The sequence below is a fragment of the Mustela lutreola genome, chromosome 15 (assembly GCF_030435805.1).
Source record: "Mustela lutreola isolate mMusLut2 chromosome 15, mMusLut2.pri, whole genome shotgun sequence".
Taxonomy (NCBI): Eukaryota; Metazoa; Chordata; class Mammalia; order Carnivora; family Mustelidae; genus Mustela; species Mustela lutreola.
Window position 1 is genome coordinate 5,096,379 of NC_081304.1, and position 24,075 is coordinate 5,120,453.

General features: G+C 59.8%; 2 protein-coding genes and 1 long non-coding RNA gene across 7 annotated transcripts in view; 2 read left to right on the forward strand and 1 right to left on the reverse strand.

Annotated features, from left to right (window-relative positions):
- RNF157 (ring finger protein 157) overlaps positions 1-14,481 on the forward strand; it is a 79,142-nt gene extending 64,661 nt beyond the window's left edge. For 2 of the 4 annotated variants that reach the window (XM_059150289.1, XM_059150290.1), the window contains 8 exons: positions 630-868; positions 1,875-1,983; positions 4,147-4,258; positions 4,652-4,839; positions 5,123-5,188; positions 6,211-6,259; positions 7,971-8,081; positions 13,553-14,481. In XM_059150289.1, coding sequence (XP_059006272.1) covers positions 630-868; positions 1,875-1,983; positions 4,147-4,258; positions 4,652-4,839; positions 5,123-5,188; positions 6,211-6,259; positions 7,971-8,081; positions 13,553-13,674 — 996 coding nt within the window. In that variant the 3' untranslated portion in view covers positions 13,675-14,481. Of the gene's footprint in view, positions 1-629; positions 869-1,874; positions 1,984-4,146; positions 4,259-4,651; positions 4,840-5,122; positions 5,189-6,210; positions 6,260-7,970; positions 8,082-11,727; positions 11,769-13,552 lie in introns of all 4 variants that reach the window. The other 2 variants (XM_059150291.1, XM_059150292.1) reach the window with 2 other exon arrangements.
- LOC131817020 (uncharacterized) lies at positions 185-17,406 on the reverse strand. The gene is made up of 2 exons (XR_009348280.1): positions 16,858-17,406; positions 185-572 (listed from the first exon to the last, which is right to left on the reverse strand). It is a non-coding gene; the product is annotated as an uncharacterized LOC131817020 (long non-coding RNA).
- An 11-nt stretch (positions 17,407-17,417) lies between these two features.
- Positions 17,418-22,444, forward strand: FOXJ1 (forkhead box J1). 2 transcript variants are annotated; one of them, XM_059150323.1, is made up of 3 exons: positions 17,418-17,698; positions 18,259-18,931; positions 20,655-22,444. In XM_059150323.1, the coding sequence occupies exons 2-3, from the start codon at positions 18,434-18,436 to the stop codon at positions 21,420-21,422; spliced, it is 1,266 nt and encodes a 421-aa protein (XP_059006306.1). In that variant the 5' UTR covers positions 17,418-17,698; positions 18,259-18,433; the 3' UTR covers positions 21,423-22,444. The 2 variants fall into 2 exon arrangements, with proteins under 2 accessions (XP_059006306.1, XP_059006305.1); XM_059150322.1 differs by having other exon boundaries at positions 18,262-18,931.
- Positions 22,445-24,075: the final 1,631 nt, after the last annotated feature.

The following is a 24,075-nucleotide window of genomic DNA, read 5'->3' on the forward strand; positions in this document are numbered from 1 at the left end:
TGGGAGCACCTCTCTTTTGCTGGATGGATGCTCCCTGATTCACAAATTGCTTAATAAAGCCAATCGAATCTTCAAAAAAGATAAAGATTTGTGCACAAGGATGTTCCTCAAATGTGGTTTATAGGAGGGAATGTTGGACACAGCAAAATCCCCAGCACCAGTAGAAGAGTTAGGAAATACGGACTCTGTGAAGGGAAATATTTATGTTTTCTGACATATAGGGGATATAAAATTGTAATTTACAGAGTGTAGCTTTGTAAACCATACAGAGAAAAAGGTTGGAAGAAAGCGTACCAGAATGGTACTGAAAGTTGTACTTTGGGCGATTTGATTATTGAATCTTCCTTCCCCTCCCCCTTCTTTTTTATCTTCATGGGTTTATCCTGTAATGAACATATATTTCCATTACAATCAAAAAACAAACACTACTAAGAAGTCCATCTGTAAGCAGAATCTGGGAATAGGTGTTTCTTTGACATTTTCTCCTTCTTTGGACTCTTCTACAAATGCTCCGCTTGCCAGACCAGATGTAAAAGAAAACATTTTTTCAGTGTAGAGCAAGGAACACGATCCTGCCGTAAAACAAAGAGCACTTAATTAATTTTTCAACCTGTCTCTGATTCCCCTAGTCCTCCGAGAACATTCCACCAGGTTATGAAGTGGTGTCTCTTCTGGAAGCCCTCAATGGGCCCCTCACCCCGTCCCCAGCAGCCCCTGCCCTTCACGTGCTAGGAGACGGCCACCTGTCGGGAATGCTGCCTGCCTACGGCAGCGAGGGCCATCTGCCCCCCGTCAGGACGCGCTCCCCGCTCGACCGCCTGTCTGACTGCAGCAGCCAAGGAATCAAGCTCAAAAAGAATCTTTCCAAGTGAGTGGTTGGTGCTCCACAGTGCTGCCCCTGGGGTCCCTGGTGACACGCTGCCCCTGGGGTCCCTGGTGACGCGCTGCCCCTGGGGTCCCTGGTGACACGCTTTCACTCGTCTTCCCCTGCTCAGTACTGGGTCCCCCGGCCAGTGCGGACCCGCTGGGCTGTTCTCAGAGCTTTTCATTTCATGGAAGACCTGGGGCTAACACTCAGGTGGAAATAAGGTGGCATGTGGGTACTTAGTAGAACCCAGACAGGCAAATCTCCTGTGGTTTTGGTGGGGGGTCTGGGGGTCTAGGGAAGAGGACATCCCTAGGATCATTGAGGCCTGTGGGGAGCATCGTTCAGTCTAAAGACGGAAGGAAACTTGTGATCTGCACCTATACTCTTAAGCATTTAAACCCAACAGCATTTAAACCCATTAAAAACCAACAGGCACAAGTCATGAGAAACTTTCTGTGGCAGAGTTAAGGAGCGTGTATTATAGATAAAAATATTGAGACCCTAGGGGCACCTGGGTGGCTCAGTCATTAAGCGTCTGCCTTCAGCTCAGGTCTTGATCCCAGGATCCTGGGATCCAGCCCCGCACTGGACTCCCTACTTGGCAGGAAGCCTGCTTCTCCCTCTGCCACCACCCCTGCTTGTGTTCCCTCTCTTGCTGTGTCTCTCTCTGTCAAATTAATAAATAAAATCTTTTTAAAAAGAACATCAAGACCCTGAAAATGTCACTGGTTTTTCCCTGGTTTGGACACAAGTTATTGAAGGAGTTAAATGTAAAATGGAGATTTTCTGACACCCAGAAGAGCTCTCAGTCCCTCCCCAGGGCTCTTTCCAAACTTTTCCTCCTTCTTAAGACCTGGGTTCCGCCTCCCCTGCTCCATTCGTCCCCTCCCCTTTCCTCTGGGCCCCCTTCTTCCTGTGGAGTCTGGCTAACAGGTGCGGCCAGTTCTGTTCTTTACACGGATGCCGGGTGCCGGGTTCAGAGGCTCCTCTCCCCGGACTTTCGCAGGTCTGTTTCCCAGAATTCTTCCGTGTTGCGTGAGGAGGAAGACGAGCACTCCTGCAGTGAGTCAGAGACCCAGCTCTCCCAGCGGCCGTCCGCGCAGCATCTGGAAGAGGTAATCCCGGTCTCTGTTTCTTGGACGCTGGACGGCAGGTACTTCCGTCCCGCCTGCCTCTCCAGGTCCATCTGCTTTCACTCACTCCCAGGCACCTCGGAACTTTCTTCGAGACAGCAGCCAAGGTTTCCTTCCATTCATCCTTCCAGCGTAGATCGAGCCTGTGTCGCGTGCCAGGCACTGTTCTGTACGCTGAGAACAGTAGCAGTAAGCAGACGACAGAAGTCCTGGCCCTTGTGGCGCCGACAGTCTTGATATTGGGGTTGGGATGGACCCCAGGGCAGTAAAAACTGGCTTTGGGTCCTTGAGTCAGGAGAGAGAGGGAGCTCCAGGCTAGAGGTGGGGGTTCCTGTCTTTAAAGGGTCGTCTGTGGACAGAGGCGGAAGGAGGTGAGAGAGTGAGTGTGCAAATGTCTGAGGAAAGCGGGTTGCAGGGACAGGATGGCGGCAGCGGAGCCCGGCAGAAGTGCGCCGGGAGCCCAGTGCGGGGTACTGCCCGCGAGCCCCGCAGGCTCTGTTTAGCAGGCTTGGGACACCTGCTGTCTGGACGGCCGTGAGCGAGGTAAACTGCGACGGGCGAATGTGATCAGGTGGGCCCCGACTCTGGGTGCTCGAGGGCTAGTTGGGGGCGGGGCAGGCGCACAGGTTACAGCACTGGGTCTAGCATATGGTTGTTCAGTATGTATTTGTTGGGTAGGTGAATGATGCTTTTTCTTTAAAGAGTTATTTACTGGGGCGCCTGGGTGGCTCAGTGGGTTAAAGCCTCTGCCTTCGGCTCAGGGCATGATCCCAGAGTCCTGGGATCGAGCCCCACATCGGGCTCTCTGCTCAGTGGGGAGCCTGCTTCCCCCTCTCTCTCTGCCTGCCTCTCTGCCTATTTGTGATCTCTCTCTCTGCCAAATGAATAAATCAACTCTTTTAAAAAAACAGAATTATTCATTTACTTGTGAGAGAGAGAGCAGGTGTGTGCACCCCAGTAGGGGGAGGAGCAGAGGGAGAGAATCTCCAGCAGACTCCGCTGAGTGTGGCCCCTGACACGGCTCCCCTCCCACAATCCAGGAGATCATGACCTGAGCTGAAACCAAGAGTCGGACCCCTTACCGACTGAGCCACCCAGGGACCCCTGAATGAACGAATCTTCGCTCTAGAGAGCACACCCACCCCCCATGAGGCAGGGACAGCGTGGTCTGTGGCAGAGACACACGAGATCATGTTAAGTGGAGAAGCCCAGGGATCTGTGCTGGCGGAGTAGCATGTGAGCTGGATCTTGGCATTTTAGGACTCCCAGAGGAAGGCGAGAGAAGCAGTCCAGGGGGTGGGGCAGTCTGTGCAAAGGCCCAGAGCCGAAGCTGGGGCACTGGGCAGGCCAGGGGTGTGTGGGATCATGGCCCACGAAGGCCCCTCTGATGCCCTTGCAGACCGGGCCCCCAGAGAGCAGCTGAGCCCTCCGGAGAACTCCCTGACTCGGGCAGGACACAGTGTCTGAGCTCCGATGAAAGCAGAGCTCCCTGGGGCGCCAGCTGGCTAAGTGGTGGAACTTCTAGTGCTTGATCTCAGGGTCGAGTTCGAGCCCCACGTTGAGTGTGGAGCCTACTTAAAAAAAAAAAAAAAAAAAAACCCCAAACCACAGAACTCTTGGAGAAAGGGGGTAGGAACAGAATCCCCATCTGCCCAGGACAGGGTGGGGGTTTTGGCACAGGTGGCTGCTAGCTGGGTGTCAGGAGGGGCTTGGGGGGTGGTGGTGCAAAGGCGGTATTTCTGTGAGGTCAGTAGAGCTGGAACCAACCCCATATCCAAGTGGGGCCGCCTCGCAGGCAGTGAGGCCTCTGCTGGTTTTGTGTTCTCCTTCAGAAGGAAAGCGGTTTCTAATCCCGGGAAACCCGGGGTGTTCTCGTGTCACAGCTGCTGGGTGACCTGTGTCACCTGAGCTCCAGCTTTTGTATGGCCCGAGCAGATGCTGAGCCTCCGGCAGGATGTGCTGACTGAGGCTGGCACCTCCCCTGGGAGGCAGCCCTTCCAGCCCAGGGCCGGGGGAGAGTGAGGACGAAAGAGAAACCGCCTGTGCTCTGCACACAGCCTCCTGACGCTGGGGCCCTAGGCCCTCCCGGTGTCCCCCTCCTTCCCCGGGGCCTGGCCCTCACCCCCTTCCTCTGTGTCCCTCCAGGAATGCGGGGTAACCCCAGAAAGCGAGAATCTCACCCTGTCATCCTCGGGAGCTGTTGACCAGTCGTCTTGCACAGGGACGCCGCTCTCTTCCACCATCTCCTCCCCGGAAGGTACACGAGGGAGCGGGAGCGACTGCACATTCTTCTGCAGCCCAGTCCTCGGTGCTCGTCACAGCCCCTCCAGAGGGACTTGGGGCTGGCAGGATGACACCTAGGCTGCCTAGGCCCTCCCAGAGCCCAGGGCTTCCGCTGACGGGGGGTGGGGGGAAGGGGGACTCCTCTTACCCCCGACCCTGCTGTCACAGGCTCCTTGAAGACTGAGTCAGGGACAAGCAGATCCTTGCCCCCGGCTCCAAAGTGTGAGCCTCGGAAGGCCTGAAGCCTAGTGCTCGGCCGGTGAGGGCCTGGCGAGGCCACTAGAGTCCCCTCTGCGTGAGCACGGGGAAGCCGCTCCCAGAAGCCATGCCTGACCTCCCGGCTCCTTCCTTCCGCCCGTCTGCACAGACCCTGCCAGCAGCAGCCTGGCCCAGTCGGTCATGTCCATGGTGTCCTCCCAGAGCCAGCACTCCCAGATCAGCACTGACACGGTCTCCTCCATGTCCGGCTCCTACGTCGCCCCTGGCACTGAGGAAGACGGCGAGGCTCTCCCTTCGCCCCAGGCCTCTAGCAGGGCCCCCTCGGAAGAAGGAGAGGTAAGGGGGGAGCACGGGCAGTGTCTCTGTTGCTCGGCGCGCTGCACACGCGTCCGGACTAGCTCAGCCCGGGGCCTGCGAGGGATTCCTGCCAGGCCCCGGCCGCGCTCGGAAGGGGGTGCCGTGGAAAACAAGCTGGGGCCGCTGACTCAGACTCCTCACGTCTGACTCTTCCCTCTGGTGCCACTTCTGTCCCGAGGACCCGGTTGGGGGTTGCTGCCCTGCGGGCTGGGTAGGAGAGCAGGGGTGTCTGGGCCTTGATTTCTGGTTTGCTCTTCGGCAGGTGATGGCGGGGGCGTCTCCGGACAGCAACTTTGTCGGCCTCGCCGCCGAAGAGCTCGACGCAGAGGTACGGCCGGCGGCGGGCGGCAGGGCTCCCCCCATCAGAGGGACCGTTGGCACTGGCGGGGGATGCGATGGGCTGGGGGCCATTCCGGAAGCAGCCTCCCGAGGCAGTGTGTTTGGTTCACTTCGGGCTGGGCTGTGGCGTAGAGGGGAGAGCAGCCACACACCTTGGTCCATGGACTGTCCCTTAGCACAGTGCACTGGTCGCCATGTAGTAGGCGTGGGGTGCGTCCTAGAGGGAGCGCTTCCCGGCCAGACCCTGGACCTGAGGATGTGTCCGTCCTTCGTTCACTGAGTGCTCATACAGAGTGTGTCGCAGGCACCGCCTGGCACTGGAAGACGTGAAGACCCCAGTGACCTGGTCTTAGCCTCCCTCAGCCCCCCTCCACCAGCTCTATATCCTCACCCAGGGGTGCCCGACTGGCTGAGTCAGTGGAACATGCAACGCTTGGTCTCAGGGTTGTAAGTTCGAGCCCCACGCTGGTGTAGAGATGACTAGAAAATAAATAAACTGTAAACTCACCCAGGAGCCCCATGACAGGTGGAGGGGACAGGATTACATTTCGCCACAGAACGGCCCGGCGGAGGTGTTCAGGAAGCCCCGGTCGCAGTGAGGGCACTAGAACTTACCTTGAGCCCGATGCTGTCATGGGAGTCTCTGGATAGGGTTTGGGGTCCGAGGAATTTCTGGAAGTTTTACAGTCTTTCTGATAGTCTGTCATTTGGCAATGTTTATGTCCACCTTCAAGAGACGGTATGAGCTGAACTCTTCCGAAGGTCACCCCTGACATCCCCATGGTACAGCAGTAACGGGCCTCAGTCCTGGTCCCTACCGGCAGACCGGTGCCTCCCCAAGCAAACTCCGCCTCTGCCAGGCCCCCTAGGCTTCTCAGACACAGAAGGGACTGAACGCCCTGGACGAAGACGCTGAAGTGATACCATGAGGCCAGTTACTTCCGTTTTCAGCTGATCACTATGTCCATTTTCCTGCTTTTATAGACTCATAGCGCCTTCCTTCTGTCCTAGGGCAATGATGTTATAGAAGAAGAGGACGGATCGCCCACACAGGAAGATGGTAAAAGACCTGGTCTCTTGCTCCCTCTTACTCGATTTCTTTCCTGGGTGTTCTTTAAGGAGTACAGAGAGGGGCCCTGGTATGACTCGGTGGCTCTACTCGGTTTTGTGGCCGTTGGGGAAAGCTTGTCTTCTTGATGGACTAGCAGGGCGGGCAGGGGATTTGAAGACCGCAGTGGTCTTCTTGGCTCTTTCAAGGCCTCAGCGCCAGGGATGTCAGGACGCAGCCGCTGCAGAAGGCCTGTGGGGAGCTCTGTATTTGCGTAGACGGGGTTCGGCAGCTCCTGGGGCACCCCCTCACCTTCCTCCTCGCTTCCGCTTTCCAGCCGAGGCCCGCAGAGCTGCTCTGGCGGCCCTGATGTTAGCAGCAGCCGAACACTTTGTTCCACTCAGAAGAAAGGCCTGCCAGGCAGTTGGTTTGGTTTTGCTTTAGCAAAGGGGCTGCCGAGACGTCTTGGTAGCAGAGGGTTAGGACCTTTGGGGCCAGGGGGCACTGAGAAGGTGTGAGAAAGTCCAACGCCCGAGGCTCGGCGCAGACAAGTATTTGTAAGCTGTCAGAACGACTTTCTTCACTGTAACTCAGGCCTCTGTTACACCTTCAGATGGAAGCGTTTTGTGTCCAGGAAGTCTGGGAGAGAGGGAACCATCTACAGAGCAAAGAAGTGGGAAGAGGAGGCGGGGCTGGGAGAATCCACCTGGGAATCCCCCGCTACCCAGGAGCCCGCAGCTCTGCCCTGTGCTGCTCTGAGGGGCCTCCCGCAGAAGGGCACCTCCAAAGCAGACTCGGACCCCAGCCCGGATGCACTTGTCATCCTAGCTGCTTCTGCTTTAGCTGGCCGTTGCTTGGGGAGTTCAGAGGTGTGCATGCTGGCCTGACCACTCTCGCCTGACCCCGTCGCCCTGAAGGAGGGCCTGGCCACCAAGACTGTGCCTCTGCCACACTTGCACGCCAGCCCAAGACAGGGTCGGGCCCCTCATGGACTCAGGGGATGCCGTCAGTGCTCGAGGTTCCCTAGTCACCCTCTGTGATCACCCCACCCCACAGAATGGTCGCTTCTGAAAAATGCAGAGTGGCGGGCAGTTTCTGCCTGACATTCCGTAGCCCACACGACGGATTTATGATTTTTCCTCTCCCTTCCACCAAGAGAAAACCGGAGGCATGGGAGAGCTAGGAAAAAAATCTGAAACCTTCCTCTTCCCTTTACACGTCTGTAGGTTTCTGCTCAGACCCTTGAAACATACTCAAAGTAACAAAGTACGTTTCCTCAGAAAACAAAACACGATCTTGTGAATGTGGTGATCCCGACTAATACGCAAAATTATGGAACCTGAGACTTTAAGTTTTTGGTTTACATATTTATCGTTTTACAGAGCCTTGTGGTCGCAAACACCCGACAGGCCCCTGCAGATGCCGGCAGGACAGGGACAGCCTCTCTCTGCGCCCTGTGCGGCTCTCTGTGGAGCCCACATCCCTCAGCCCTCCCAGGGCCCAGAGCAGGAGACAGGGCAGGACAGGGCAAAATCACAGGCCCACACAACTGATTCCTTTATCGTCCACCCTCTACCCACTTAATTACTGTCTTTTTTTAACATATGATTTGATTTTTTTTTTTTTTTGTCTCCATCCTTAAGATTTTTTTTTTTTTTTAAGGACAGCAGAACAGAGAAAAAATATAGCCAGCCCCTCTCTAACTGCATTAACTCCGTTACAGGCCAGAGGACATGCGCATTTCTAGGTATGGAGTGTGACAATAACAATGACTTTGGCATCGCCAGCGTGAAAGCACTGGACAATAAGCTGTGCCCTGAGGTCTGCTTACCCGGTGAGTGGCAGTCTGCAGAACATGAACTTGGTGGGAGACGCTCCCCTGCTCGCTCCCCGGCTCTCACCCTGGGACACCCACCTTCCTGCCCTGCCCTTCCTGCAAGAAGGCCTGGGCTGTGCTCCGGTGCTGGAGCCAGATGCAGGAAGGAAGTGAGGCAGCCTCGGGAGAGTCCTTGAACTTTGTGCAGAGAGCAAACCCTGCTCTGAGCACGACTCTTGGGACAGGAAGACAGCAGGAAAGCCCCTTCTCCTTCCAAATTGGCCCAACTGTGCTGCCCTCCACCCCGATCCTGGGGGTCCCACGGCAGGTGGCCTGGTCTTATTCTCATCAAGAGGAAGTTTGAGGCAGACCCCTGCCTCTCTGGGAAGGTCTTGAAAGATAGCCTAAGCCCTTGAAAAGGGGATCCGATCCCCTAGCTTCTCGGAAGGAATGTGTCTAGTTAGGAGCAGGGAGGGATTTGAAGGCCTATGTGGTTTTAATTAGCACATGGCTTTCTGAGCCAGGGAGCTGTGGGTCACCAGTCGCCTTGTACTTAATAGACTCGCAAAAGAAAGGTCAGGGGTCAAGGGTGACTCTGCTCCCTGGAGCCCTAACTTTGAATTTGGTCAGGACTGTCAGCGTCCCCCTTGTCCCTTCTGATGCTAAGCTGAACCTGGGGTGCCTCTAGCGCAGGAGCCGTGCTTATCACCGAGCACTCACGTCCTTCTAGTCCGTGTGCTCGGTCAAGGGCTCCACGAACCACTTCTCGGAAGCCATGCCTTACCCAGGCGGACTAGGTCAAAACCGCCCTCCTGGTCTCACAGCAGAGACCGCCCTCCACACGGTGGTGTCTGTAATCTTGTCACCATCCCCTGAAATGAAGACTTACTTGAGCTTTAGGACAGCCACATCACATCACGGGTCCAGTGCTTTACTCGCTCAGCGAAACGGCTAGAGGCGTTGGAGCGGCCCAGCCTCCTATGGCGGCCGCTGTCCGTCAGCCTGTGAGGGACGCCAGGCCTCACGCGCCTGGCCCCACGCAGACTGGTGGCCGGGAAGCCGTAATTCCCAGAAGATGCTTTCTCCCGCCTTTCAAAGGCCTCTCTCCAGTTGTTTTCTATTTAGCACGTCCTGAAGACACTGCCCAGGACTCCTCACGCTCCGTGAGGCCAAAAGATGCCATGTCCGTCCTCCTGCCTCTCCCGCCTGCCGGTGGAGGAGGGAGCGTGGCCCAGTCAGGCCTGGACTGGAGCCGTGGGGCCCGGGCACACGTCACTTCCTGCCTTCCCACTCCTCACCTCGCTTCCGTCTGTCCGTTTGTTTTTCACGTCTTTTTGCCAAACGTAAATCTGTCTGTCTGGTTTGTTTCTTTTGAAGCTCATTTCTGTTACGTAGACTTCGTGTGGAAGTTCATGTTCACCGCGCCAGCACTGTCCCCGCCCCCCCCGGCCACGCTGTGTCCCACACCACGCTTGCTGGGCGCACGCACCTCCCAGAGGCTCCTGCTTGTGTCTCCAGTCCTAACTGGCAAGGGCCTGCATTCGATAGATTCTCCGAAAAAGAGTATTTGCAAGGATCTATTAATCCCTGCACGTCCACAGAACATGGGGACACTTCTGTGGCGAGCATCGTGAGGAGGATTTGAATGGGCATCCCATGTCACAAGCCGGGGAAGATGACATCTATGTCCTCTCTGCCCTGGGTCTGTGGCCACTCTATAGCCGGTGGCTAGGCTCCTGTCCCCCACCCCCACCCCGAAGGGCAAGCCCCCCCCTCCCAGTTGTGGCAGAGGGAGCTGCTGGGAACTGTTCAAGCCAACCATGCTGGGGCAGTGGAGCTTGTTCCTTCTGCTTCCTCCTCCTCCCGACCCCCTCGGCCAGCTGCTTGTTGATATTTATTCCACCTACGGGATTGCTTGCGGGAAGAGGAAAGAACCCTTGGGGTTCCTTACGGTGCTGTCAGGGGCCAGTGGGCTGAGGTGAAACTCGGTTCACTGTTCAGGCCAGTCGTGCAACCAAATGCCCGTGAGGCCTGTCGGGAGAGCGACTTGGGTGGAAGCACTTGAGGTGTCTTCCGGGCAAAGGCACGTCTGCTCTCTTGGTGAACTGTTTCCCTGGTTCTGCTCTTGGCGTCACACTGCTGCAGCGGGCTGGGGAACTCCCGGGAAGCATCCGTTGGGTGGACAGCAGGCGTGTCCACTTGTGTGAGTCCCGTGGAATAAATAGGCTCAGCTCCCTGCTCAGCTCCCAGTCCACACTTCCGCCCTGTGCCTGGGATGCCCGCAGGCCGGGCCGGCTGCAGGCTGTGCGGCCGTCAGGACGCCTTCTCAGGCACTTGGTCTCCGCTTGAGTCTGTTTCCCTCTCCAAGTGGCGCCGCTCCCTTCATGGAGGGCCGAGGAGAGGCCGAGCTGCGGGGAGCATCCCATGCTTGTCTCTGTGCCACACGCGCCCTCCCCACGCTCACGCGCGCTCTGCTGGGAGACCCAGCTGGTGACAAAGACCACAGGGGTCCCCATCCTCACCACTCGCATCACACTCGTGGGAGTGTCACTGAGAGGGCACCCGTGTCCCGCCAGCCCTTCTTCCCCTAAGAAGCTTCTGAGCCTTCTTGGGCCCCAAGACCAAGGGGGTGGCATGATCTGAGATTGTTCTAGAAGGTCTCAGAGGGAGGAAGTTGACGTGGACAGGTGCAGGTGGTGAGCAGGTTAGAACTGTGAAGCCAGGCTGAGTAGATGTGGTTCTGGGGAATTGGAAGGAATATCACACAGGTGGTGAGACAGCGGCCAGGGGACCAGTGATAAGTCTGTGAACAGGTTCTGGGTAGCGTATGTGGTGGGGGAAAAAAAAGCAAAAATCATTAGGGCTTTTTGGTGGAATTAGAAATATATTTTTAAATGACCTCATTGTGCAGGAGTGGAGGTCCCTAAGGAAACAGCAACACCTACAGAAACCTGAAATTCAGTTCACTCCTCTCTTCGGGCCTTGTGACCTGAGACGGAGATGCTGCTAGGAAAGCTTACGCGTCCTAGACACGAAGGGAAATCTGAACTCGGTTCCTCTTTCCACTGGAAATTCTTCGAGACCATCAAACTATTCTAGCGCTCATGTCTCGTCCGTGGCTTGGTAGAGGCAGGAAAAGGGGGTGTGCAACCCCCCCTAAGTATGCTCCCCAAATCTACCTCTAGAGGTCTCTCTACTCTCCTGTCTCTCCTCTAGATGGGCCCTAAGGGAAAGCCCCTTGCTGTCTCCAAGAAGGATTTTCAGTGCCAAGCTCCAGGGTCTGGCTGGAGGGCCCGGTGGAGCGGCAGGAGAGCGGTCGCAGGGTTTTACTGGGGGCTCATCAGACCCCTTGCGGGGCAGGGGGGGACCTCGTTATCGCGGTGCAACCTCCCCCTCGCCACCGAGTCGATCAAGAAGCCAGGGAGAGCAGATACTAGAGCTCTGAGTCTTGAGGCTATTCCAGAAGGAGCGGGTTTTGACCCTGCTAAGGACCCTATAGCGGTGGAGCTGGGAGCAAGGACTCCCGTGAATTCAGAGTCAGGACGGCCTGCCGGTCCGGTGTCCTGTGGCGCCCTGGCTGGCAGCGGCATGGATGGTGATGTGTGCGTGCCTGTGTGTCTTCTCTCTTGTTCACCGTTTGCTTTTGGTCTCTCCCACTGAACAGCCGCCGTGCCGGAGTCCTGCCCCATAAACATTGAGGACTAGGTATGAGATCTACCGAATTCTCTAAGTAGACGAAAAACTCATTGCATTCTGGGGGTTCCTAAGAGTGCTCACTTCGGCAGCACATATACTAAAATCTGGGGGTTCCTAAGCTAAAGGACAGCCTTGCCTTCTCTTCATCTCGTCATGCTTGCGAGTGCCACCCTTAGAGGGGAAAGCACTTCTGACCCATGTCCCAGACTCCAGGGAAGAGAAATCTCCAAATTCCATCTGGATTAAGAATTTTCTGTGTCACCCGCTTCTCTTCCCCGGGGGCCCACCTTCACAGGCTGATGTTAGAGCCTTAGGATGGATGATCACTCCAGGACCCTTAGGGGAAATAAGCAGTTTATACCTACTTAATCCTAGTGTTCGGACCATTAGGGAGTCTTGGGCTGGCTCTTCCGTGAGGCTGGCCCCAGACATTGGAGCACAGCCCCCTGAAACATGAGCACAGTGAGATTTGGGCCTGCCCACCACCGTGCACCCGGGCAGCCGGGTCTGTCCCCCACTAGAATCTTCCAAGAGGCCAGGCTGGCTCCAGAGGAGGGCAGGGGTTCCCGGTTCCCTTGCAGTGTGAGATGTGCACGGTGGCGGCGGGACAGGTTAGGGGGCACCGTGGAGCACGCGTGCCTCCCCAGGCTGGGGGGCCTTGTGAAGGCGGGCCGCGGCAGGTGCAGCTCCGGAGGGCTGCGGGGAGGGGGAGGTGGCAGGCGTGGGGCCCCGGGCAGTCAGGTCTTCACCCAGGGGCTCTGCCTCTCAGGGAGGTTCGTGCTGTCCTGGCGGGATTGGATGAGTTTGTTTGCCTCCAGAGGACAGCTGAGGGGAGACCCTGGGAGAGGGGAGGGCCTGAAGAGAGCGTGGGGGCTGGTGGTTCAGTGCACCCCTGCGAGTCAGTCCCGCCAGATGAGCCCTCAGCCCCCACGTGACGGGTGGGAGAAGCAAGCCTCCCAGTGAAGTGAGCTGCCCAGGAGCGTGCAGCCAGGCAGGAAGGACCCGGGAGGGAAGCCCAGGTTTTCTGACCACAAGCAGACAAGCAGGAGGTCGTGATGGATTAAATCCAGAGCTCCGAAGACAGGGGAGACAAGGGTGGGCTTCCGGCCCCAGCAGCCGGTGCTCAGCGTACAGGAGCTGCGGCAGATTTGGGGGAGGATGAGAAGTTTAGTGGGTGCTGCCTAGGGGACGCCGGGGATCCCAGGGCCCGCGGGCTGGCGTCTCCTGGGGTTGATGGTGACCTGGGGCAGGAGGGATGCTGGAGCCATCGCACCAGCTCCCCCATGGCCTTCTGTCCCCGGCGCTCTGCTGGGCCACCAGCCCCTTCCTGCCTCCCCCCAGCCCCCACAGCAAACACTAACACGACTAGGACCGCATTAACATGCTCTCCCACCCCCGCCACTGCTTCCTGCGAAAACCTCCGCTAGACCTGGTTTCTTTCTCCTCTCCACCATAACACACAGGCACACTTCGGACAAATAAAGACACAGAAGTAGATGGCAGGGCAAGTCTGCAGAACAAGAGATCCCTGCACGTTCCTCTCTGTCAGCGGTCTCCACGGGGGCCTGGCCGTACCTAGCCCGTTAGGACAGGAGCCGTCCCCTGCGCCCTGGCACGCCCACCACGCCCAGTTCTCTCCCCCTTGCTGTGGCACACACATGGGAGTTTCAGATGACACGCGTGCTGCCCACCTCCGTGCCGAACTCCTGGGCACTCCTGGGCCATCGTGCTGGAGAGGCCATCTGGACCTGGCCAGAGACCGGCTCCTATACCCTCCCCTCTCTCCTCTCCAGGCACCTGGCAGGCCGATGACAACATTGTCAGTCGTCGGAACACTCAGCGTCGGCGCTTATCATCCAGCAGCCTGGAGGACCCCGAGGACAGGCCCTGCGTGTGGGGTCCCTTGGCCGTCTGAGAGCCCCAGCCCGGGCACCTGGGCTCCCTCCTGCCCCACCTTCCATCCCGGCCTCACTGGGCTGCTGGCCTCCTGCGTGTCCTCCGCGAGAGCACGAACACTGCATCCAGATGAAAGCTGGACATGGAGGTTCGCCCGGTCCCCATAACCATGCCCCTTCCCCTCCCAGAAGGATCTGGAAGCCTCCCCTCTCCTTGTGGGCTGGAGCCTCTCAACGAACTGCAGCTCAGGAGACCCTTTGCAGAGCCTTTCTGGAACGTCTCCCCCCAATCTGGATCTTCCGGGGGAGCCGAGGTCCACAGGCTGCTTGTTTCCCATCTTTCTCTCCTTCGGGGCACACCGACAGGACCTAGAGTTTTGGCAGCTTCATTACAGACACCCGTCTGGCATTTTCTGGTCTCTAAAACATCATAAGCAATTTGACCCTCCATTTGAGGGTGGAGCTGGGGATGGCTCCTGAGAGAAGGGAAAGCCATTTTGCACTCAAAGCCAAGTTTCCCTCAGAAAGCGTTAGGAGCTCCTTTGTCAAGGGCGAGAAACGGTGGCAACCAAAAGGTTGGTTGAGAAAATAGTTTTGCTTCTGGTCACAGAGCTTGTGTCCCGTGCCTGGTGTGTCTGTCTGCTTAGGGAGGCGGCCTTGGATCTGACAATCCCCCAGGTACGTGAATCCCCCTGAGGAGGGCCGTTTAGGGTCAGGTGCGTTTATGAAGGCCTGGGATGCCATCTTAAGGTGACTTTTCAAAAAAAAAAAACCCACATTTTTGGCCCGTTCTATGTGCCAGGCACTGTGTTAGCTGTCCTATAGTTTCACATTTCCTCGCTGTACCCCGTCAGGTGGCGTCCTACACCTGTTGTCCCGGTCCTCGCCCCTTCGTGCTAATGGTTGAAGAAATAGGCTGAGGGGGGGTGGCACCGTGGCCCCACACTGGTGCCCAGGAGTCCAAAAGGAAGTGCTGGAGCCACTGCCGAGCTGAGGCTAGCGGTGATGGGGAGGTGATGGACAGGCCTCCCTGTCCCGCGGGGTTTCCTTCCCTGTTTCCTCCCCTGCCTTCCAGATCCGCTGAGCCTGGGGCGGGGGAGGTAGTCCTTCCCCAGGCTCTTTAGAGATTCAGAGATACTGTTCAAGCTGTGTGCCCCGGACCCCTCCAGGGCCCCATGTAAGGCGCGTAGACAGAAGTCAGAAACAGCAAGGCCGGGCTGTAAGCTGTTGGGACTTACTCCTTCTTCTTCAGCACCAGTGTTGCCAGTGGGTTCTAGCTGGTTCTTGGACAGATGTGTTGTTGACTGGCTTTGGGAAAAGGTGGCCTCCTAGCGGAGCGTGAGCTTGAGAAGCCAGGTCAGACCTGTACAGCCACTTGTGAGGCCGAGACGCCGCAGGGCCTTGGGCTCTGCCTGTCGTGACAGCCTGTCTTCATATTTGGAGTCATTACCCTGAAGGAGTTTTTCAGGGCTGCTTCCAACACCCCAAAGAGAGCCCAGTGCCCGGGCAATCTTTGCACCTTCTGTGTGGCTTCTTTGCGCTGTCAGGCCTTGTGGTTATGCCTCAGGTCCTGCCCTGGTTGGGGGAAGGCCTGTTGCCCTGACAGACATGACATCAACCACACCGGAATCAAAGCTTCTGTCCTGAATCCCTGTCCCCCTCTCCCTGTGAGGTCCTGCGAGGGACTCTGCTGCTTCCGGCCCTTGTCTTTTCTTTCCCCCAACATTCCTCCAGCCCCTTTTGTGTTTGCGATTGGAGCAATAACCCCACTTCCTGATTTCCTTGAAGTTTAAGCCCCAGGGAATGGGGAGCGTCCCTTAGCCTGGGGCAGTGGTACACAGCCTCCCCGCCTCTCCTGGCAGGTTGTGTAGTCACGGTGTGGTGTTACCTGAGGTGAAGGAGATGCAGGTAAACAGTGGCCACGGTGGCCAGGAACCCTGAGAGGAACCCATTATCACCCTCTTCCGAGGAGGGCCTGCCTGTGTCCTTCCTCACAGCACATGCTGGGCCCTCCCCCCAGCAGGAGGCTCACGAAGATTCTTCAAGGCCTTGGTTCCATAATCAAGACATGCCTGGGTTAGAAATGGCCCTTTCACTCCTGTTCCTCAGACCAATCCTCCATCTCTCTCTCTCTCTCCTCTCCTTCCCCTCTTTGTTCTTATTCGGCTCGGCTCTTCGGCAAGCAGAAATATCCCACCCAAAGTTGCTGGTCGTTAGTCAGCCCGGTCAGGGAATAGCTGCCAACCCTACTGCCCCACTGCATCACCTGGAGACCGTCGTGTCCCGAGCAGCTGACCCAGACAGAAGGGGCTGGGGCCTGGCTCTTCACTCCAGGGCGCAGACCACCTGGAGGCCTGTGGCTCCTCCCACCAACTCCAGCCCGAAGTCTGGGCTCTCCGCTGGCCTCCAGGTGGTGTGGCCATCCTGGCCTTTTTCCCTTCCTCACCCAGTTCCACCCACAGAATTTATGCCCACCCTGGGGCATCTCCTGGGCACAGACCCACACACTTTGAGCCGTCTCACCCGGAGAGAGTCGCGTCCTGCCCGCCTGACACTGGCATGCTGGTTGATCACTTGGCTTTAGGACCTGCACACCTGGTGTGTGCCCGTGCGCGTGTGTGTCCTGCTTGTGCCATCCGTGTACCCCTCACTCGCTGGAGTACACTCGTGGGCACGCTACAGTGGGGACACCAAGGATGCGATATTTACGGACTGCTGCATGATTCTTAAAAACGAATAAAACTGTTTACAAGGGAAGGAGAGCTGTTAATTGTGCCCTTGGCGTGTTTGTGAAAGTCTCTGACTTTGTCCAGTGCTCAAATATTTTTACTCAAGAGAATCTAGAAGTGGAGGGGGGTGAGAGGACAGGGGGTCGGGAAAGCCATGGTCCCGGGTGGGGGGCGGGAGTTGACGTGCCCCCCCCCCCCCCGGGAGCACAGGCTTCCCACCCTGCCCTCCTGCTTCTGGGCAGAGGCGTGAGTAAGGAGCCCTCACCCTACCCTCACCCTTGAACTGGGTAACTTCTGCCACTGCAGCTCCTCAATAATTGAAGAGCCCGAAAGCTGGTGGCGGAAGGGACGAGGAGGCCCCTGGTGTCCCCCCACCCCTAGTCCCTGCCACTTAAAAAGTTGGTGACACTAACGGGGCAAATGACCCTGCGAAGAGAATTCGGCGAGTCCGTGGCTTCTCTGAGTTTCACTCACCCGCTCAGTTTCCTCCGCTATCTGAAAAGGAGGGAGAGCCCTTCCGCAGAAGCCTCTGGAAAGTCAGCTTCCGGGAGCCTTGCTGAGTACAGGGCTGGGGAAGGAGCCGCTTACCGGGAAACCCTACCCGCCTCGGGGCGTCTGGGATCGGTGCAGCCCCGGCGGCGGCCCCGAGCGGCAGGTGGCATCGGAGAGTCGGGCCTGCCTGCGGGCACCGAGACGACGCTCGGGGTCGGGAGGGTGGGAAAGGGCAGAGGAACGTGAGCCCAGAGGAGAGGAAAGGAAACCCCAAGCACACGGTGCCCGAGCCCGAACCCGCTCCCAGTCTGGGCCGCCCCGGAGCAGCCGGGACCGAAGGGAGCGAGGCCGGGAGAGCGGCGGCGGGGCCAAACGGCTCGCGGGCGTGCCCTGCGCCTCGGGCGGGAGCCGCGCGCCTCTCCGAGCCCTGCGCGGGGCGCTCGGGCGGGAATGCGCGGACCCGGGACGCGGTGGCGGGTAGGGGGCTGGGTGGCGCGGGAGAGGGCGGCAGAAGGAGGGAGTTCCAGGAGAGTTACCGCCCGAGAGAGTGGCCAGAGCCCGCGGTCTCCTTGGAAACGTGCTGACCAATAGGAGCAGCGGAAGCTGTTTACGGGGGCGGAGCGTCGCCATGACAGCAGAAGAAGCCTTTGCAGCGGCTACTTAATGCCGGTCGGGGGGCCACGGGCGCTCAGAGAGGCGCCGTCGAGCTGGGGGGGCGACAAGAGGCGCTGGCGGGGCCCTCGAGCTGGGAACAGAGAGCCGCGGGGGGTGGAAGGAACTTCTTCCAGAACCTTCCTTTGGTCCGGGCTGCGCTTTGAGCCAGGTAAGGGACTGAGACGGCAGTGGCCGCGGGACGGAGAGTGTCCGTGCCAGCCCGCTCTCCCATCCGCCCTCGGTGGAAGTGGTGGACCCGGGAATGACATCTGAGTTTGGGGGACACTTACTTCTCGCCCCCCTGTAACTCCTATCCTGTTTCCTTCCTTCCCTATTATCCCCCATCCTAATACCTCTTTTCAAAGACCAGACGACCTCCCCGTTCCCCGCCCGGTGATACTGCCCTCCCGGACTCCCTCGCCCCATTTCCACTTGTTGAGGGGAGGGGGGCTGATTTCCTACTCTGGAGGAGAAGGTGATAGCCTCAGAGGCCCCTTCGCTGTCCCCTCCTTTGGCTACCAAAGTCTCTTCTAAAACCTCGGAGAGAAAGGAGAGACGGGCCCAGTGGGGGGTCGGACCCCCACCCCGGCACTGCTTCTGCCTCCCAGACCTCGGCCAGAACAGATCCTCCCCAGCAGCGGGGACGATTTTCGGGGAGCCTCCGCCTCGCACACACGCTCCCCTCGGGGGTGGGGGAGAGCGCTCAGCTCCCGCTGTGGTCCTCCCCAGCAGATACCGCATTCATATTCGGAGGAGACGACCCCCTGGTCGCCGCGGGATGGAAGCGCGCGTCCGGGAGGCCCTGTAACTGGAGCCGCGGGAGTCAGAGAGCTAGAGAGCGCGGCGCGCTACCCCCGGCTCAGCCCGTGGATGTTGACCGCCCCCTCGGAGAGTCCCCGCAGACATGGCGGAGAGCTGGCTACGCCTCTCGGGTGCAGGGGCGGCGGAGGAGGCCGGGCCAGAGGGCGGTCTGGAGGAGCCCGACGCCCTGGATGACAGCCTGACCAGCCTGCAGTGGCTGCAGGAATTCTCCATTCTCAACGCCAAGGCCCCCGCCCTGCCGCCGGGGGGCACCGACCCCCACGGCTACCACCAGGTGCCAGGCTCGGCCGCGCCGGGGTCCCCCCTGGCGGCGGATCCAGCCTGCCTGGGGCAGCCGCACACTCCTGGTAAGCCCACGTCGTCGTGCACGTCGCGGAGCGCGCCCCCGGGGTTGCAAGCCCCGCCCCCCGACGACGTGGACTACGCCACCAACCCGAATGTGAAGCCACCTTACTCTTACGCCACGCTCATCTGCATGGCCATGCAGGCCAGCAAGGCCACCAAGATCACCCTGTCGGCCATCTACAAGTGGATCACGGACAACTTCTGCTACTTCCGCCACGCTGATCCCACCTGGCAGGTAGGGGAGGCGCGGGTGGCGGCCGCTCCCTCCCCGCTCCCCTCCTCCCTCCCCATGCCTGGGTGGACTGGACTCAGGTTCCAGGTCCGCACGCCAAGTAGGCTTGGTGCAGCCAGGGCCCAGGGGAGGAAGGCCATCGAGGAAGGACCTCAAGGGAGCCTAGGGATTAAAACTGTCCCTCCTTTGACATCAGAAAGGGAGGAGAGGGAGGATATTTAAAGGGCTTTAGAAAGGATGCAGACCCCGAAATTCATGAGGGAAGCACCTGTCACTCATCCAGTAGACCCAGCCCAGAGGCCAGGGCCAGACTGTGTGTGCACATGGTCCCCTAAGAGGATGATGGACTAAGGGACACATTTTTGTCCCAAGTCCTCGAGTTCCTAGACACCGCCCCGCCGAAGGTCACTTGTCAAGGCCCGACTCAGAATCGGATGCTGGAGCATCGCCCCTGCCAGGCTCTGCATCCTGTCTTGTTTCAATGGGCTGGTGGAGGTTGGGGCTGGGGAGAGGCAGTGGGGTGTGAAGGCCAGCTGTGTCCCAGCAGAGGGGCTATGGGGCCTTCCTAAAGTAAAGCTGCTGCCCCAGCCCCCCACCCCGACTCCTCCCCAGTTTCCTGCCTCCTGTCCTCCCCCTCTTCTCAGTCAGCCTCCCTGGGGGGACAATTACCTGAGCCAGGTGCTTTCCACAGGGGCTCTCCCTGCCGCACTGGCTTCGTGTTCCAAGTCTCCGGAACCTGGCACAGAGCAGCCAAGGGGCCGGAGCCTCCATGTAAACATCCCAGCCTTGCCAGGGGGCGCGACCCTCCCACCCACCCTGCCTTCTGGGCTCTAAAACCCTGTCCGCCAGCATGGGTTGGACAAGACGATGCACCCAGGAATGAACAAAGCAGGATGGTGATCTGAGGCCATGCAGACGCGAGTCTGCCGCCATCAGAATCAGGGGCTACTTAGGGACGGAGGCCCCAGAACATCCGGACTTTTTCCCGGGGCACCCGCAGGGAGCAGACCGCAAAAATGGCAGTCCCAGACTCTTCCACATTTGTGTGGGCCCTGACTCTGGGGCAAGCGCCATTTGTACCCTCAGTGAGAAAGCAGAGCCACCCCCAGGCCTCACCCTCCCCAAACCTGTGGAGTTCAGGGCCTCTAGGCTGGGTAATCATCAACTGTGGCCTCAGAGCCTGGGTGGGAGGAGGGGCCATGCGGGCGAGGGCCCGGGCTGGCAGGTAGCCGGCTCAACAACAAGGAAAAGTCATCAGGTCCCCCCGCACTTCATCCCTATACGCTCGGAGCACACACCCTCACACCCCGGCTAGCCCCGTTCCCCGCACCCCTGCCTCAACCCACCCACTCACTGCACAAACAGAGAGGGCCCGCCAGACCCAGGCTGAGTGAGATGGCCGTCCAGGCCCTGGGGGAGCTGAGGCCTTTGGCCAGAGGCCGCAAGCGGTGGGGTAAGAGAGGGAGGGCAGGGTGGGGTGGCGCGGCGAGCCACCCCGCGGCTCAGGGCTCGGATGACTGAGCAGGCAGATATCCCGGCAACAGGGAACAAAAGCCCCGACAGCACTCCCGGCTCCCGGTGCCCAGTGGCTGGTGTCCCAGAGTCACTGGTCAGAGCGCTGCGTCCGTCCCTCCTCCCGTGTGGCCAGGAGCGCCCGTTGCCCCCCATGGCCGGCCCTTCCCACTCACCCAGCGACCTCTTTCTCTCCTCTCCCCCCCGCGCCCAGAATTCCATCCGCCACAACCTCTCCCTGAACAAGTGCTTCATCAAAGTACCCCGGGAGAAGGACGAGCCGGGCAAGGGGGGCTTCTGGCGCATCGACCCCCAGTACGCCGAGCGGCTGCTCAGCGGGGCCTTCAAGAAGCGGCGGCTGCCCCCCGTCCACATCCACCCGGCCTTTGCCCGCCAGGCCTCGCAGGAGCCCCGCGCCGCCCCGTGGGCCGGGCCGCTGACCGTCAACACCGAGGCCCAGCAGCTGCTGCGGGAGTTCGAGGAGGCCACCGGGGAGGCGGGCTGGGGGGCGGGCGAGGGCAGGCTCGGCCATAAGCGCAAACAGCCGCTGCCCAAGCGGGTGGCCAAGGTCCCGCGGGCCCCCAGCACCCTGCTGCTGACCCAGGAGGAGCAGGGCGAGCTGGAGCCCCTCAAAGGCAACTTTGACTGGGAGGCGATCTTCGAGGCCGGCGCCCTGGGCGGCGAGCTGGGCGCGCTGGAGGCCTTGGAGCTGAGCCCGCCGCTGAGCCCCGCCTCGCACGGGGACGTGGACCTCACCGTCCACGGCCGCCACATCGACTGCCCCGCCACCTGGGGGCCTCCGGGGGAGCAGGCCGCCGACAGCCTGGACTTCGACGAGACCTTCCTGGCCACGTCCTTCCTGCAGCACCCCTGGGACGAGAGTGGCAGTGGCTGCCTGCCCCCGGAGCCCCTCTTCGAGGCCGGGGACGCCACCCTGGCGGCCGACCTGCAGGACTGGGCCAGCGTGGGCGCCTTCTTGTAAGAGGCCGGGCCCCGCCCCACCTCCGGACAGTGCCCAGGTCAGGGCCCAGACTGCCCCCCAGCACAGGCCCCTGGGGACACCCTACCGCCCAGGCGGGGGCTGGGCCAGGTCTCCCGAGGCTGGCCCCACGAGGCCCCACGGCCCCCAGCCTGGGCTGCCCTCAGATTCCGGCCCCGGAGGCTGAGAACGGGGGACCGGGGGGCCCAGGTCCAGAATTGCTGCCTCCCCGGCCCCCCCTCACTCCCCCCATACACACAGTGTTTCATGGCTCCTCCTCTCGCCAGCCCCCGGCAAAGGGCTCAGGACCCTGCCCTGTGGGAGCTGCACCTGGAGGGGCCCTGGGCAAGCTGGGGAGCAACAGTACAGGGCCCGCCCCAGGGCACCTCAGCTTCGACGCCTCTCCCTCTCCCGCTGTCCTCCCCAGGTCTCTATCCAGAGAAAGTTCCCAGGTACAACAAATGCTAATTAGGTGACAGCAAATTAACCCCCTGGAGGCCTCTCCCTGCAAAGCCTCCCTGGGGCTGGGGAAGGGTGGGGGCGGGGTGGGGCTGGGGGGAGGGGGCAGAGGGTCCACGCAGAATGGGGTCGGGGAGCCCGGAGGGCAAGGAGGTTTTCTAAGGCCCCTGGGGTCTTCTCCTGGCCGCATCCCTGGAGCTGGGGCAGGGAGCCTAAATCCCTAATCTTTGAGCCTGACCTGAGGCAGAGCGCAGCGGGGAGTTGGGCTTCTGGGGGGTTGGGGGCAGGGGCAGCAGAGGACAGACAGACTAATGTAGTGAGTGTAGCGATAGCCGAGGCTTAACAGGGAGGGATGCAGAGCTTGCTAGAACCTCTGGGACCAGGAAGGCGGGGATGGCGGGCGTCCTCGCCTGTGCTTGCTGGGGGGCGAGTCTCCCTCTGCCCGGAGCCCCTCCGTCCCCGTCCCGCAGCCACCCTCCTGCCCTGTGGGGCAATTTAACCTTTTTCATGGAAAGTTATTTACAATAAACACGTTTTTAAAAATAAAATGTTTAAAAATCTGAAAATGGACCTGCTTGCAACTTTAGGGCCAGTGCGGGAGGAAGAAGGAGGTGGTCTTCGCTGCCAGAGGGGGGCGGCTGGGAGGTCGGTGGGGGGCGCCGAAGACCTCAGGAGTCCCCTTCCGATGAACTCCCCATGACCTCTGTGTCCCCAGGGAGAAAGGGGCTGAGAGGCAGCCCCCTGGGGTCCCCCCCCCCCAGCCTGGGGCCTCAGCACCTCCATCCGCACAATGGGGCGAATGGCACCCTCAGCCCGAGGGAGTGGGCGACAAAGGAGACACAGCCCCCTCCCTGGTCCTGGGGACTCGCAGGGGCCGAGCCCGCCCAGGGCCCCGCTCACGTGTCCCTGACCGTCAGGGCCTGCCCGGGCTCGCCTGTCTTGAGTGTGCGGCCCCGGCCCAGGCCTGTCTCCAGCACCACCCTCCCTCGGTCCTCTCCTGGAGGGACAGGGTGTGAAGCCAGAGAGCGCCAGCCTGGCGCGTGCTCACCAAGCCTTGCGCCTTCCCTCCCAGGCCCAGGGCAGGCTGGAGGAGAGGGAAGGCCACTGGGGAAGTCGAGGTGCCCAGCCCCTGCTTCCCCACTGGCTCACACCAGCAGGTGCGCTCCGGGAGGGACCAGGGTCCTGAGGGGGAAACCAAGGGACAGAAATGTATGTGGGGGTGACACACAGCGGCACCTTTCCCTCCCAACACCCCAGCTTTGTCTGGCGCCCACTTCTCCACCCAGCCCCCTTCCCCACACGGGGCACAAATGGGCACTGTCTCGCACAGCCCTGCCCAGCCTCCACGGACCCCTTCCTCCCGAAGCCCCTTTCTTTTCCTTCTCTCAAGTCTGGCGCGAGGCCAGCCTGGCATTCCCAGGGCTAACTTGCGGCTTTCACTTGCTAATTATTCCAAATATTTCAGGAGGGCGCGCACACTGCCGGGCCAGCGGGGTGGGGCCTTCCCGAGCCCAAAGCCAGCCCATCCCCCGCCCACAGCAGGCTGAGGAGGTCGGCCCTCCGCTGAGACTCACTTCACCGCCCCCCGCGACTCCTCCCTCCCCTCCCCACCACCCACCAACCTTCCTCTCTACGGTGCCCAGCAGAGGCCTTTTCCAGGGACCCCCAGGGTCAGCCTCCAGCTCTGGCCAAAGAGGGGTGGGGTGGGGACTGGACATTAGCATTTTTAAGGGTCCCCACATGCTTCCAATGTGTAGCGAAAGCGGCGGGGAGGCTCTTTTTTTTTTTTTTTTTTTTAAGATTTTATTTATTTGACAGACTGAGATCCCAAGTAGGCAGAGAGGCAGGCAGAGAGAGAGGGGGAAGCAGGCTCCCTGCTGAGCAGAGAGCCCGATGCGGAGCTCGATCCCAGGACCCTGGGATCATGACCTGAGCCGAAGGCAGAGGCTTTAACCCACTGAGCCACCCAGGCGCCCCACGGGGAGGCTTTTCTGAAGGGGCTGGGCCCCTGGGCTTGGCGTGTGCGCACTCAGCCCGCAGCATCAGGGCGTGTGGAGAAAGCTCGCACCTGCCGCTTATCCCTCTCATCCACCATGCTCTGGCCCTCAGCCGGGTGGCTTTTTAACAAAGGTGTTCGTTTACCTTATATTTATTTATAAATTCAATGTAATCCCAATCTAAATAGATTTCACACCAT

What these genes read in the sequence shown, in the direction of transcription:
- FOXJ1 (XM_059150323.1), top strand. Translation starts at nt 18,434, where the DNA reads ATGGCGGAGAGCTGGCTACGCCTCTCGGGTGCAGGGGCGGCGGAGGAG. An exon ending in ACGCTGATCCCACCTGGCAG is followed by an intron (nt 18,932 to 20,654) that starts GTAGGGGAGGCG and finishes CCCCGCGCCCAG; the next exon opens with AATTCCATCCGCCACAACCT.